At 36.2% G+C, this 15,636-nt stretch overlaps 1 protein-coding gene and 1 long non-coding RNA gene across 3 annotated transcripts in view; one reads left to right on the plus strand and one right to left on the minus strand.

The window, feature by feature from the left end:
* Positions 1–1,986: 1,986 nt before the first annotated feature.
* Positions 1,987–9,220, minus strand: LOC132402961 (uncharacterized). The gene is made up of 3 exons (XR_009515133.1): positions 9,084–9,220; positions 4,474–4,552; positions 1,987–4,312 (listed from the first exon to the last, which is right to left on the minus strand). It is a non-coding gene; the product is annotated as an uncharacterized LOC132402961 (long non-coding RNA).
* A 199-nt stretch (positions 9,221–9,419) lies between these two features.
* ehbp1 (EH domain binding protein 1) overlaps positions 9,420–15,636 on the plus strand; it is a 387,730-nt gene continuing 381,513 nt past the window's right edge. The window contains exons 1-2 of one of the 2 annotated variants that reach the window (XM_059986115.1): positions 9,420–9,598; positions 10,564–10,939. In XM_059986115.1, coding sequence (XP_059842098.1) covers positions 10,836–10,939 — 104 coding nt within the window. In that variant the 5' untranslated portion in view covers positions 9,420–9,598; positions 10,564–10,835. The remainder of the gene's footprint in view (positions 9,599–10,563; positions 10,940–15,636) is intronic. The other variant, XM_059986116.1, reaches the window with a different exon arrangement.

A 15,636-nucleotide genomic window follows, 5' to 3' on the forward strand; every position in this document is an offset into this window, starting at 1 on the left:
AACTTCTATGTACTTCTAATGTATGGTTCACCAATTCATTATTTCAAAATGAATGGCAAATCACAATTTACTGGGTACACTGAAAATTGTAGTCAGTCACAAAATGTAAAGTTTCCAGCAGAGATAGCAGTTATATTCCTTTGGATGCCGGAGTAACAAAGTTATTTGTCACGTGCATAGTTGATCGATTTAATATGCACTCCCACCTAACTATCTCATTCGTGAAGATGACTTTGGGAAATGTATAGCAATAACGGTAAAATTAGGATTACATAGATGTGGCATAAAAGTATTACAGGAAATGGTTTTAGGATGGTTTACATCTGAGCAGAAGATGATGATGAAATTGATCCTAAAGTTTGCAGTTCAGAACTTCATTTACAATCTTAATAAACTCAGACATGAAATACAAAGAAAAAGTCAAGAATAATATCAGTTAATTGTTTTCTAAGTTATAATAAAATAAGCAAATTTGACATACAAAACACTTTATTGTTTTATCTACCAAATGTTGACATCAGACTTTCCTCAATGAGGAAATGAGTGTTGTTTCCCTACTCTGCCTCAAAAATATGCTAAGAAAAGCAGGATCTTGTCGACTGATGCTGGTGTACTATTGTCTTTGATTTTTGAAGAGGTGCTTGGTATTCAGATCTTGTAACTACTTGTAACTATCAAAGAACATTTATATACATAAGATCGCTTATAAATAATTTTTATTTAAATTTGGCTTGCTAATGGAAAATTAAAGATAAAAATAAAACAGAGTTCCGTTATCCAGTTGGTTGATTGTGGATTTGTGCGGGACTCTTCTCTAGTTATGTTATTGAGATTCTTAAACAATCCGATAAACTTATGGAAAATCAAGAAATTATGGATGGAATTATTCTGTGGACACTCGTAAGGTGATGCACACTGGAACAACAAAGGAAATAGGAAATGAAAGAATTCTGAATAGTAAGAGAATCAAGAAATAGATAGTGGCAGAAGATTGACCAAGTTTTTAGAGAAAAGTGGAGCAAGTGAAGGGATCAACTAGCCAACTCCTGCTGCAATTTTAAAATCTATATGTTCTTATATGGATTTATTTCTTTAAAAAAACCTGGAAATACATTTAAGAACCAATTAGTGATGAACTAAGATAACATAATGCAGCATATAGAAGATGATGGTATTGATGTTGAACATGTTATTATTTTTAAAAATGTTGCTTCTCTGACATTTTGACACCATGACTATTTTCAGAACAAATTGATAAAAAATTAAAAAATATGAAAAATATGGAATAAGCAGAAATGAATGAAGAACCTCCTCCAGCTTAAATTTCAAATAATTTCTAAATATTGCTTCAGGTCTGTGGGATGTGAATATCATGTCATTTTTCAACGACTATTTATAGTTTGTGAATATTTCAATCATCAAGCCTTTAGCTTACTGAAATAATTGCCACTGGGATATTTATAATCTTTAACGTCTGAATTTACTACTCAACTTTTATAAATTTGGAAGATGTAATCTATTTTAATCTGACAATGAAAGCATTTGACTCATATTCAACTTCATCCTTTATCAAGAGAATTTAGTCCTACCCTTCCATCTTATAGGGAAATTATCAATTTGTTAATGTGCCAAATTGGATGACTGATGAAAAGAAAATACCAGGAAATATTATTGAAAGCACATCCTGAAAACACTTATTTTATAAATTACAACCAATCAAACAAATTCCTTGACAGTGTTCTAAATGCATCTTATAAAAGCAAGAAGGATATGCAAAGGTTCAAAGGTTCATTTATTATTATCAAAGTATACAACTCTGAAATTCTTCTTCTGCAGATACCCACAAAACCAAGAAAGAAAAGAATAGCAGCATGATCACTGGCCCCCAAATCCTTTCTTCCCATACAAAAAAAAACAAACAAAAATGGAACAGGCACTTAGACCCCCAAATCCCCCTCCCCCCCCCACACAAAATAACGAGAAAGATGGGGCAGAAACACAGAACATATAAAACTATAAGACTGGAAAACGTTTATATTCCAAGTCCATATCCAAAATGCAGAAAAACTGCTTAACATTCTCTGGGAAGTGGCAGGCCTTTCCCTCTCTGTAGCAAGCTCACCAGTGATTTAGAAAGATAGTCTCCCTTCTTCGGCAGCAGAGTGATTTCCTGCGGAGATCAACAGGCTGGCAGCCCTCTCTCCAGGTTCGCCTCAATGCTTCAATCTTCCTCATCACTTTAATCAGTGAACAACGGAAGCTTTAATTGGCTAAGTGGAGTCAAACATCAGCTCACACCCCATCCCTCAGCCTTCTTGCCGCGAGGTTCCCTCATGGAGTCTCTGTGTTCCAGAATCTTCTCGGAGACTGCAGAGTGCTGGAACACCCGAACAATCTCCAAACTGCAAATCACAGGTTCCAGCAGTTCCAGAATCAGAATCAAGACAATAAACATGCATAAAAGAACTTAAATATATAGTTTCATGACCTATTCAGAAGATGTCGTTCGAAGGAGCATTGTATGCAGGTGCCACCTTGACCAGAAGTCCAATATTACAGGTTAGAGCTAATCAGGATATTACTGTGACTATGCAGTGTATTAAATGCACATTGTCGGTGTGGGCAGTTGTTACGAACCAGAAGTGAGAGGTCATAACTGGATGCTCTCAAAGTAATGTTAAGATGAAAATCTCTCTCCAAGCTGTGAGCTACCACAATGCACAGGTTTAAGGTGAGAGGGGGACAGTTTAAAGACAACACTTAAGGCAAGTATATTTTTAGAGTGAGAGGTGCCTGGAATGCCTAGCCAGGGGAGATGGTAGAAACAGAAATGATAGCAGTGTTTAAGAGACATTTGAATAGATACATGAACAGGGAGGGAATAGGGAGATACGTAGCATGTGCAGGAAGATGAGATTAGTTAGAATGGTGTAACTGTCTGTGCAAACGTGGTATGCTGAAGGGCCTTCCTTGTTGTTCTTTGTTCATGTGCAAGTTCTCTTAACAATGCCATCATTGGCACTGAAAATTATTTCCACATTCTTCTATTATCTGATTCTAATTCCCCTCTCCAGGTTTTTATTTTGTACTTTTGCTCTTAATTTTAAAGTATTTCAAACTCAACATTTATGAGTAAATTCTGCTGAGGTCTCTTTTCACTTACATTGCAGGTGCAGAGTTTCTATTGCTGTGGCGCCAACTTCCACTACCTGTGCAAAAATATTATAAAGCCTAAAACTACAAGAGCAGGTCAACCTCATGGACACTGTTAGATTCAATCAACTAGCACATTTTGACTGATAGAATTTTTTTTGTGTCTGAAAATTTTTCAGTTCCAATGTGCCCCCCTTAGTGGGACACAATGGAGCCCATGTCTCGAGAAATAAAATCTCCCAATAAGGTAAGGATTGGTTTATGCTTCTCCACAGGCTCAAAGCTACATTTAGTTTTAGGTCAAAAGAGTACTGCATGTGTTATTCATTACAATTTACTTTACTTTTATTGTCACCGAACAATTGATACCAGAGCGTACAATCATCACAGCGATATTTGATTCTGTGCTTCGCGCTCACTAAAGTACAAATCAAAGTAAATATAATAAAAATTTAAATAATAAATCATAACTAGAAAATAGAAAAGGGAAAGTAAGGTAGTGCAAATCAGGTCCGGATATTTGGAAGGTATTTATTGCATCAACATTAAAACTGTCCTGCTTATGCTCATTCAGGCAATGGGTATGAGTAACTAGGCATGGTTGTCATAATAGTTCAGATTGCTTGGAAAATTGCATTAACATTCCTGACTTGGTGAATCACACCACAGCTATTACAAAACTGGATTTATATCAATGTCTTCAAAATCTTTAATTTTAGCTTGTGTCATAATATCTTGCAATCATCACATACTCTGGTATTAAGTTCCTTAGTGACTTTTTTTGTAAAGTAATGCTATGGCTACTACTTCTTGATTTAATTTTCCACTATGGTATCCTGTGCTACATACTGACGAATATTTTTAATGGTTTTGTGCTTTGCTAATTGTTAAATAGATAAATATAAATATTTAATCTGACATATACAGCAGAAAATTAACTGGTGGAGTAATTACAGAATAAATAATGTAAAGTACAGGAAAGAATATTCTATGTCTAAACAATTGAGAAATCTTCCACCATATAATCCCAAAAGATTGTCAGGGAAACATTGCATTCCATTATATGTACAAGCTATTAATCAGGTTATTTTCTTCCTGAATGTTCCAGCTGTAGATCTCTGTAAAGCACTGCAGCTGTATCACATGGAAGTTTTGGTAACTGAAAGTCATAAATTATGGAAATCATAAATAGCAGCAGCTGCTATGATGCATAGATACACTATATTAAGATTACTATGAAAAAGGTAATTATGGTCAGTGAACTAATTGCTGATGTTTGCTATCTAATTCAACAATGAAAATAAAAACGCCACTACTTACTAACTCACTGAATTTGACATGATCTTGAGTGTTTCAGGTGACCTTCAATTGTAATTCTAGGTTCACTAGAATCAGGAGACTAAAGTTAGAGGAATAGAAACATACAAATGTAAAACTTCAGCAATATAAAATTACTTCACTGACTAATTAACTTAGCAAAAAAAAGAGAATTTTAATTTGAATTTCAGATCACTATAATGCCGCCATTAATGATTACACTACTAGCTACTACTACCTAAGCATGATTATTTGATAGAACTGAGCACTACAGACAATGAACATGTTGTTTCAAAGTAAATGCTTAATATTCAGCATTTGTGTTGCAAGATTTTTTATCTACTGTAAATGCTTTTAATATTCAATGTTCTGTCCTTAAAAGGAGGCTACTGATTTCAGACTTTTTGAAATATATGTTTTGGTGCTTTTTATAATCAGTTGTCAAATACGTGCTGTTTTATAGATGACAGGGAGATATATTACAAAGTAGTATGTTGCTGGATTATCTTTAGTAACTTAGTTTTTCATAAGATCTGACAGCAAATGATATTACTCTTGGATGTATTTACTGTGTCTATTTTTTTTAAAAATCATGCAGTTTCTTCACCTATTTCAATTTTGTACTTACCTGTTCCAAAGAAAGACACTGATATAGTGGGGTGTGGTGCCAATAGCCAAAATAGTCATTTTTCATCTGATTCCTGAAACATTTTGTGCTGACATGTTATTTGACCATGTAAAGCATCTCAGGTGAATCTGATTCTGTCTTTTAACATGCCTGCATACATTCTTGCCTCACAGTTCAGAGCAAAATGGCTGAATTTTTAAAAAAAAAATCAGAACCTTTCTTTTGAAGTGTCATGAGCCCAAAACATTCTCCCTCCCCACTGACCAATTAATATGCTACTCATTTCCAGCATTTTCCATGTTTCTTTAAACAAAACTTGTGCTCCTTTAGCTCAAAGGTTCATTATTTCCAATGAAGCACACTATACATTTTAGATCCAAAGTGATTTAAAAGGCACATGACAATTTATTGCACAGAGTAAATATTACTTTCCTTACTGTTAATTTATTTAACTTATTGGAAAAAAATAGTGACAAACACACATTGTAACATTGAAGAATGGTCACAAGCTGCAATGCTTGTAAATTAATGCCTCTTTCAATGTTTGTTGACGCTCCCTAATTTACACCAAGACTCTCCTGAAGCAAGTCACTAATGAACCTGGATTTTGTTAACTAAAGATTATCAATCACACTTTTGTCACATATTTTTTATGTACATACACAAACTAATAAACAGGGTCAGCCAGAAAGAAACATTTTTAGGAACATAAATACAAGTTGATGCTTTCTTTCTTAGGTTCTAGGACAAAATACTTGCATCCAATACTGCCCCTTTGATTAACATCACAGTTCATTTCTTTTATTTCCAATCTCAACTTTCCACAAGCTTCTGATAGTAATAAGACATTTAAGAATGCAAATAGATTCCAGATTACACTTCCTAAATAACTTATATAAGAACAGAAGTACTCCACAGATCAGACATCTTTTTTGCAGAGAGAGAGAGAGAGAGAGAGAGAAAGAGAACTAAAATTTCAGGTCAATTCATTTTCATCAGATTTTCAAGTATTGCTCCAAAGTGTTGTTCTGCATTGTTAATGACCATACTTAAAATTTTACATCAAAATGTTCTTTTGTTGCAATTTAAACAATATTCTTTTTGTTACTTGTTAGAGTGAATTCAATGTCTCTAAACTCAAACCCACACCACTCTGTTTAACATTCCAGCATTCTAAAAATGGTTAAGCAATTTAAAAAAAAATGTAGTGGAATGCAGACGTTAGGCTGGCTTGATTTTTGCTTGAGTTAAGTTCTTTCATCGCACTCTGAAGATCCTCATCAAATCAATAATTCTTCCTTCATTTATCATCTGAGACTTCCTAAAACTAACTGCAATGGAAAGACTCATCAGTTGATATATGTGAAATTATTTAGACAATCTGGCTCTTCAATGTTATCTTATTTTTAGACAGCTTAATGATGAAGCAACATGTTATTTTACTTTTTGTTTCAATGTAGCATTCTTTCATGTTTTGAATTATATCAGTTTTTAAAATATTCTAAGTGTGCTTCATTAATGTTTCTCAGCAAGCTTTACTCCTAACATTCCAAATGTTGCTCAGTTATTCAGATGAAATATTTCTGAAGGTCTGAACTATTTCTCAAGTAGGAGTTTACAGTTATGTAATTGGATGGATAAGATTAATTTATTACTTATGTCATTAAATATTTGTTTTTTCAATTTTGATTTTGATGATCTTTCCACCATGATTTATTATATTTCCAAGACAGCTGTCATTTGAGCCATTTAATCAACAGCTACACTGCAGCAGATCAGGTAATTGAAGTTAACAGGAAAATCCATTTGTGAAAAAAATTAGAATATTGATTTCTTATGTTAAGCCTCTGAATTCTCTCATCTTTGAAAAAATTCACTTGTCACTATATTCCTACATCATTGGTATTATCTTTAATTTTCCAAATATTTACTTACATGTTATACCATTATTTCAGTCTCCTAATCCAGCAATTCCTCCATCGAATGCTTTTTGTAAAGTAGCAAACATGAATGACTTTTCTTATTGGATTTTCTTTGCAGTATGTATAAAATTACATCCCTTGGTACCGAAATGTGGTTACTTATATATTAATATGTGGTTATTGGTAGAATTCACTGATGCAGTGCATTTCACAGAATAACAATCAATGAAAACCTGAAAAGCATGCAACAAATTGTTTCCTCACTTGAAGAAAAACACATGAAGTGATCTTCGTAGTTTTAATAAGTTATTTTCTTATTGGCTTATGTACATAATTGAAGGCACAAGAATGGGAGGAGCATTTCATCCTATCCAAACCTGTGAAAACTATGCATTGCATGCTAAAACAATCCTGAAAATTACAAGGATTTAAATACTACAGTTTTTTGGCAGCATAAGTGGTGATCACCTGACTCAGAACAGATCTTCAAATTCTCATGCTATTAAGGCTTGAACTACATTGATATTAGAATAGCAATTTTTAACAGTCAAAAGTGATTAACTTGTTGTGAAAAACCATAACAGGTTGGTCAACAACTGTGGAACACTGAGATAGGATCATTAAGATTTTCCATCATTCACATTTTCAGCACATGTAATATTTTGCCTGATTGTATAATGAAATTGACAAAAAACTGATCTTTGTCTCACTATAAATAGTTTCATCCCACTAAATAATAATGGTACTTTTAGCCTACTTGAGCTGGTAGAAGTCTCCACTTTCTTAAATGGAGATATTGATTTGCTCTGTTTGGTGAATCAAGGAAGTGTTTAGAGGAATGCTAGTTATGTGGATTTCCAGAATGCATATGGTAAATTCTTCCATATGAAACTATTAGCTGAGAATTTAATGCAAATTATTAAGTTTGTAAGGAAATAGTCTGAGCGACTTATAAAAGGATGGGAAATCAAATTCACAGGCTATGAATAGCCATATCTAGTAAACATCTTCATGGCAACCTTAACTTGTCACCATATTTAAGAATATATTGAACAGAGGCAGGGATTAAAAAGTCAATAAAACAAACTTGAAAATGACTCCAAGACTTTAAAGCTATACAAATGAAAAAAATTATAGAGATAATCATGACAAATAAATTTCAGCATTCATCTACAAAGATGAAGAGGATTATTAAATTGTGAGAAGTGAAATGTGGAGTGCTAGAGAGACCTATAGGTTCAAGTATGAACATTATTACTGCATACATCACAAATGTAGAATTATAAGCAATAATGAAAAAAGCTGAAAGAATTATACTGGAACTTCCAGGGTTGAACTGTGTTAGATTGTATTGTCTGAAATTTAGAAACTTAAGAGCTGTATTCGTCAATGTTTTATCGACATCAAGAAAACCCAAGAGGATTGATGGAAGAAAACAATTTTCCTTGGCTGAATAGTCTTGGGCAATTGATAATTGTGTAAAAAATGGTTTTAAGAGTGGGGGTTATGGCCCCCTTTGTCAGCCGTTAATCAAGGATCATTTGCTAATTTAAAGCCTATGATTTACCGAACTATACTTTGGCAGCAGAGTGGTAGAACAAGCTGATCTGCTTGATTGCACTAAGATCCAGGTTCAAACCTGACCTGTGGTGCTCCCTGTATAGATGATTACATGTTCTCCCAATGTTCTTGTGGGTTTCCTTCCACATTCAAAATTATGTAGATTAGCACGCTAATTGAGCACCATAAATTGTCTTAGTGTATCGAATGTAGGGTTGTGGAGGGTATAGTGGGGAGAATAAAATAGGATCAGTGGAAATACTTAGTCGATTGTCAGAGGGCCAAAAAGCCTGTGTCCGTGTCATATGCCTATGATATAGGATGACAGGTTAAAGACATGCTAGCTGTACGTGCATCGATTAAAAGGCAAATTTCCAGGAAAATTAAAGGAGCCTTAAGTCTTGAAGAAATATAGCATTTGTGACCAGGATAGGTTTAGAGAATCTAAAGACGAGAAGCACACATAAACCGTTCGTAAGCAGATCTCCTCACTAAGTACGCACCTCAAAACCAAGGTAGAAGAAAATCTTCGATCCCGAGTGTCTAAGAAGCGTTTCAGTCCTGAATAGCTTAATCCCCCTTTCACCTTAATTCTATACTGTATCTGTCTCCCATTCCCCGCCCCTCTCCCTCTTTTTCCTGCCAGCATACAATAACCCCTCAATCCAGTCCCAGCGGAAATACGGTGTGAACCCGCCCGGCTGTCCTGATTGACGCGGCTCCTCCGCAGCGCCGGGCCGGCCACTGGACTGTGGAGCGAAGCGGACGGCCGTTGTTGTGGGCAGGGCGTGTTGCCGCGCGACTGGAGGCAGATCAGCGCGAGTTTCTCTCCCCGCACCCCTGCCTCACGCTCCGCCCTCCACTGTGCCCGTCAGTCGGCGCTCCTGGGCCGCGGTTTGCAGCCCGGCTCCTGGGCTCAATTATCTCTCCGTTCGGGACGGGCTTCTGCGGGTTTGCGCCTCGTGGGAGGATGGAGGCGGCGCCGACGCTGCCGGTGTCTTGCGGGCTGTGATGGACGGTGAGTGAGTCAGTGTGAACGGCCGGCCTCGCACACCCGCGCCTCCGAGTGACGGCGGGGAGGGCGAGCTTTAATCAGCAGGATTGGGCGAGAGTTGCGGCCCGGGTCCAGGTCCAAGGCCGGGCACCCGTCTCCTGAATCCCGCTTGGAGACCTCTTGCACTGGTGAGGGGGAAGCGGAGGAGGGTAAAGGTGTGAGGTGATGAGGATGGACGGGCAATGTAGATGGTGTGGGGGGGGGGGGGGCGGGATGACGGGTCGGTAGAACAGGTCGGATTCTATTCTGGGGTTTTGGGAAAGCGTCTTGTTTGTCCATGCATAGGTAGGCGGGGGTTGTGGTGGATGCATTGTTTATCTTCATTCAGGGCATATTCTTAGCTGGGAAAACAAAGAATCCAACTGACATGTTCCCTTACACTTCAACTGTCATTTTTTTTTTTGCGTTTAGCTATGAACGCCTCCTGATTTTTGTGCCGCGGTATCTGCATCTTAACTGGTTTGCTTGTTTAGTTTCTTCTCAAATGTGCGTTTTTTAAAAAAAGAAATGTGGATAAAGTACAGAATTAAGCCATTCAGGAAACACATTAATTCCTACATTTATGTCTTTTTTTGAGCTGCCTCCCAGCCTTTCATCTATTTATATCAGTTCTAGCGTTCTATTTTTGTAAAGTTATAATTGAATTTAAATAAAATGTGCTCGTATGTTCTTTTTGCTGCCACGAATAATACATGTAAGATTTTAAAAAAACTGCATGTGTGATGGATTTTGCGTTGAGTTCGCACCAAATCGAATATTTAGTACACAGGAATGGAAATGAATTACGAGCCGTTGAAAATAGTTCTCAGAAAATAGTTAAAGAATAGTTTTAAAACCAGTTTCTTAGTAAACTTCAGCTTGCTGGCAGTAGAACTGCATAAAACTCTGCATTTTATTTTAGTCTTGTATCCATGTGTCATTTGTTTCAGTTTTCAGCCCCGATGATTCAACGTCATTTAATCCAAGAGGAATGACTCCGTGAATTGACAGCAATTTCCTGCCACTGCCATGAAGTTTATTGGAGTACTTGGCAAACTATGCTGGGATGTTTCATCCTGTTTGAGATTTTTTTCTAAATGAACAACGAGAAAGAAATGCTATCCTTCATAAAGGATCGACTCTGTTAATTTTTAATCCTTGAAAAACCGAAGTTGTGTATTACATCTGAATCCATCTGACCAAAAACAAAGATAGAGTAATCATGGCTTCTGTTTGGAAACGATTACAACGTGTAGGGAAACATGCATCCAAATTCCAGTTCGTGGCTTCATACCAAGAATTAATGGTGGAGTGCACAAAGAAGTGGTAAGTGTAATAATTTTATTTTTGCATTACTGTGTAAATGGCAATATTGGCAAGCAGCCATTGCTTCCTGTGGTAATGATGTGATCAATTGTCATCAAAGTCTTTCTTATTTGATGAGGAATGGACATGAGTTGAGAAATCTCAGCTGTTCTCTGGGAGTTGAAAGGGATAATTGCATTTTATTCAAGGCGTGAATGGGATTTGAATTGTGAGCAGATCAGTCAGATTTTTGACATTTAGAGATGCTGTGCAGAACAGGTCTTTCCACCCATCAGGCCACACTGCCCAGCATCCCACTGATTTAACCCTAGCCTAATCATGGGACAATTTATAATGACCAGTTAACCTACTAACTGGTTTGTGTTTGGACTGTGGGAAGAAACCAGAGCACCAGGAGGAAACCCAAGAGCGCAAGGGAAGAAATGTACAAACTTGCTTATAGGGATTCTGGAATTGAATTCGGACACCCTAGCTATATTGCATTAATCCCTATGCCACCATGGTGACCCTCGTTCTACAGATTTTGAATGCATTTTATTTGATTTTGTTTGTAACTAGTTATGTATGGAAAGGTAATGTCCAAAAGAGGAATTCAATTCACAGCTTCTCCTTGATTCCAATAATGTAACTGTAATACGATTATTATTTGTCATGAAACTTTGTAAATATTTAATGAACCATGCTACTCATCTGGCAATGTTTTAAGAGTCAACATCTTTTTGCATTTATCTTTCCTCCAAGAGTGAGGGCAAGAATAACGCTAGGGTCAGTGAAAGAGCAAAAACATACAAGTGTTGATGCAAAATAAATGGTTCTGCTATAGTGAGCATTTGAAAAGCAGATTTTTTTGCTCTTTTGAAATTGGGCAAATTTTTCAAGCAGGGAAAGATGCAGGGTTATCATGCAAGAATTAGGAGTTGAATTAACTTTTGATTGTGATAACAAAAAAATGATTATTTGCCAAGCGTGTCTGATTCCATAACAACACGAAATGGAATGCTATTAATCTTGATGTTGTGTTGTCATGAATCTTAGATTAATGTACCACAAAAAAACTTCTTGAAGGTCATTTTCTTTGAGAGTAGCCAGTGGCTAGACATCTTATCTTGGAGCAAGTAAGTTGAAACAGAGGATACTCATTACTGTTTACAAATCAGGGAGCTGCACAAGACAAGTGAAAGGAACATTTATATTGACAGCCTCTTCATTGTTTTCAAAGCCAGGAGTTCTTAATGTCTCTAAGTAATGAGACTCTTGGAGATGAAAATGCACTGATGCTCCTCGACTTATTTGGCACTGCGAGTGTGTTTCATCCAGCTCTTTGAACCATGTGTAAGTTCGAGGTATAAACATATAGATCAGTGGATTGATAAGCTAGTTTTGGTATTTAGAGTAGGTAACTGCTACTGGAACTATGGAGGACTGAGGTGCTAGAATATTGTGAATACTCAATGTAATGTTTTCTAACTGCTTATTCTTATTACAGTATATTTCAGCCCAGGATAGTGACTTTAACTTGATTAGAATGTAGGATATTCTAATGTAGAATATGATTAACACTTTGTCATCACAGTTCTCTGGAATAAAATCCCCTCGGGCAAGTGATGGAACTTGAAGCAAAATGCTGCTGATGCCAGAATCAGAAATCAAACAGAAAATATTGTAAGGGGAAGATTAGTCAGCACAACAAATGGGTTAGGCTATTTGGCCCTTCATAGGGTTCTGGTCTCTCAAGCCAAATAAAATAAGATAATGACTTATCTAATCTTGACCTCAAAACCACATTCCTGCTTATCTCCAATATCCTTGACTCCTTTGTAATTCAATGACCGTCAGTCTCCACCTTCCACATGTACGGCATCTTCACCCACAGCTCTTTGGAATGGAGTATTAAGATAATTCAAGGGAAGAAATTTATCCTTGCCTTTATCTGAATTGAATGATCTTTCATTATGAAACAATGCTGGGTGGTCGAGATATCCCCTTTAGGAGAAATGTTCAGCCTGCCGGTCCCCTTGGAATTTTATATATTTCAATAAGATCACCTCCCTTTCCTTGTACTCTTTTTAGCACTGATTCATCCCGCTCAACCTTTCTTTATGTCATCCTCAGGAAATAACGTAGTGAACCATCTCTGCACTGCCTCCAAAGCAAGTACATCTTTCTTTAATGTAGGGACCAAAACAGTCTGCAGCACTTCAGCTGTTGTCCCAGCAGCACTGTGTAAATTACATCAAATCTTCCCTACACCTTACTCTAAAAAGCAAAGATTTATGTTCTGTTAGCTTTCATAATTACTTGTTGTGACCACATTCCATATTTTTCATGTTTCAGGCACTTGGACCACCAATACCTAATTTTGAACTCTTAAGTACATTTAAGTAACTTGCTGCTGCTTCCATGCTTCCGGATTAGATTACCTCGCATTTTCTCAGACTTGTACACTATCTGCTTGCTACTGCCTCTGTCTATCTGTATCTCCTTTGCAGGCTCTCTGGATCCTCCTCACAACTTGTGAATCAACCCATCTTTGTATTGTCAGCACTGTGCCATGCTGGCAGACCTGCATTTTCTGTAGATCCTTTACACTGTGACTGCTAGAAATATGGAAATTGATAGTAAAAGCTATTGTGTCTTTTTAAAAGATGTTGAAGCTTGGCACAGTTTATAGCTGTAAGACACAACTGGTGTAAAAACTTGCACTGTGACTAATTGTGGTTACTCATGCAAATTTATAAAACCAAACATTTTTATAATCAATGACAGGAGCAGTGCTATTCAGTAAAGTCTTAACAATTTTCTGAGGTAACTACACTTTATCACACCATTCAGTTATATAGTATATTTGTGATTGGGTAAAGATTACTGTTGTCCAGATACAGTAAATTCTCTATTGCTGGGACACAGCTAAGCATAAAATAGGTTGAAAGGTAATCTAGTCATTCAGGATGTTTATATGTATTCATTGTTCTAAACAGCTTGTGGGAACAATGAGATTACTGCATGATTATGAACATTCTGATACTAGCTACTGCCACAAAATTTTCATTCAAGGGATTAGCGGTCTCTTGAAAACCCTGAGTGTTTTCAAGACTTGAATGTACTCCGAAGACATTTATCATACACATTTCTTAAAAGGCACTTTGGATTTTTTTGGCATTACATTTGGAAAATCCAGCATTCCAGATCTATGTTGTGTCATTGGGAATATTTTGTGGTTTGTTGCTAAATAAAAATTATAATTATGAGGACAAGAAAAGATGGGTCAGCTGATGAATTAGAACAGATTCCTCAAAATGATTGCATGTTTAACAGAAATGTTTTTATCAGTTAAGCAAATAGGTAGTAGAACATGTTGTAGCTATGAAATTAATTATCAGTTTTTCTTTATTATGAAAGCATTTTATCATTCTCATGGATTTGTATTATTCTCCTTTGTGATTGAAACTGTTGACTGATACTGCTGCACGCAGTGTAAATGTGTAATAGTGTCTGTTACAAGTTAATTGCAAGGTTTATGTGATTTTACCAGGAAGAACTCTTGCTGTGAAGAAGTGTGTTTTTTATAAAGCAGTTTGCACATCTTTTTAATAGGTGACCATTTGAGTTTGGCGTTTTGAATGTTGATCTTCATGGTTTTTCCTAATGTATGCAACACTCAGTGAAATGGTAGTTCTATACAATGGTCATAATCCAAACTGAAATGTTATAATAGGATAATACAAAACAATTAATCAATATGCAAATTTTAAGTTAAAAAATAAGAGAGAATTTAGGATTGCAAGTACACCATTCTTTAAGATCGTTGTGTAATGTGAGTGACTGAAAATGAATCATAATACAAAGTGTGTATTTGAATGGTGTATGTTTTGTATAATTATATGTAGTTAAGGTGTTTGTACCTTTCATCTCCTCATTGACATGTTATATTTTAGTTTTATTACCTGCAAACTGATGAACACTTTTTATGTATGTATTGAAACTTCAGAAGTGTCAAAGAAATATATAGGGCTAGAAATACTCAAAATCATGTTTTAACTTAAAAAGTTAAGTTTGATTTCTGTTTTTCCTACTTTTTGATTCAAGGCCATCAATGTGAAAAATTAAAGTCTGTTTAACACTCCCTAAGTGTTGCCTGACCTGAAGAGTATTTTATTTTCCTGCTTTCATCATGACCAGCAGTATTGACATTAAGGCAGTCAGATCTTTTGTGCATTATAAAGAGTGTGCTCTTAATGTTTATTCATTGTGACAATCATTGCTAACAAAATGAACTGGAAATGTTTTCATGCCAATGTCATTGTGCAATTTGCTCATTTCATTCTTCTGTTGGTTCCTTGCTTCCTCAACATAATCTGCCCCTCCACCTATCTTTGTATCATCTGCAAACTTGGCCACAAAGCCATCAATTCTGACATCCCAATTCATGGCCATATAATGTGAAAATAAGTGATCCCAATACTGACTCCTGCGGAACACCACTCTCCACCAGCAACCAATCGGAATAGCCCTCTTTTATTTTCACTATTTGCCTCCTGCTTGTCAGGTAATCTTCTATCCATACTAGTATCCTTCCTGTAACACAATGGGCTCTTAACTTGTTAAGCAGCCTCATGTGTGGCACCATGTCAAAGGTCTTCTGAAAATCCAAATAAACATCATCCACTGCCTCTCCTTTGAATATCTTGCCTGTCATT

This window comes from Hypanus sabinus, chromosome 12, assembly GCF_030144855.1.
Source record: "Hypanus sabinus isolate sHypSab1 chromosome 12, sHypSab1.hap1, whole genome shotgun sequence".
Lineage (NCBI taxonomy): Eukaryota > Metazoa > Chordata > Chondrichthyes > Myliobatiformes > Dasyatidae > Hypanus > Hypanus sabinus.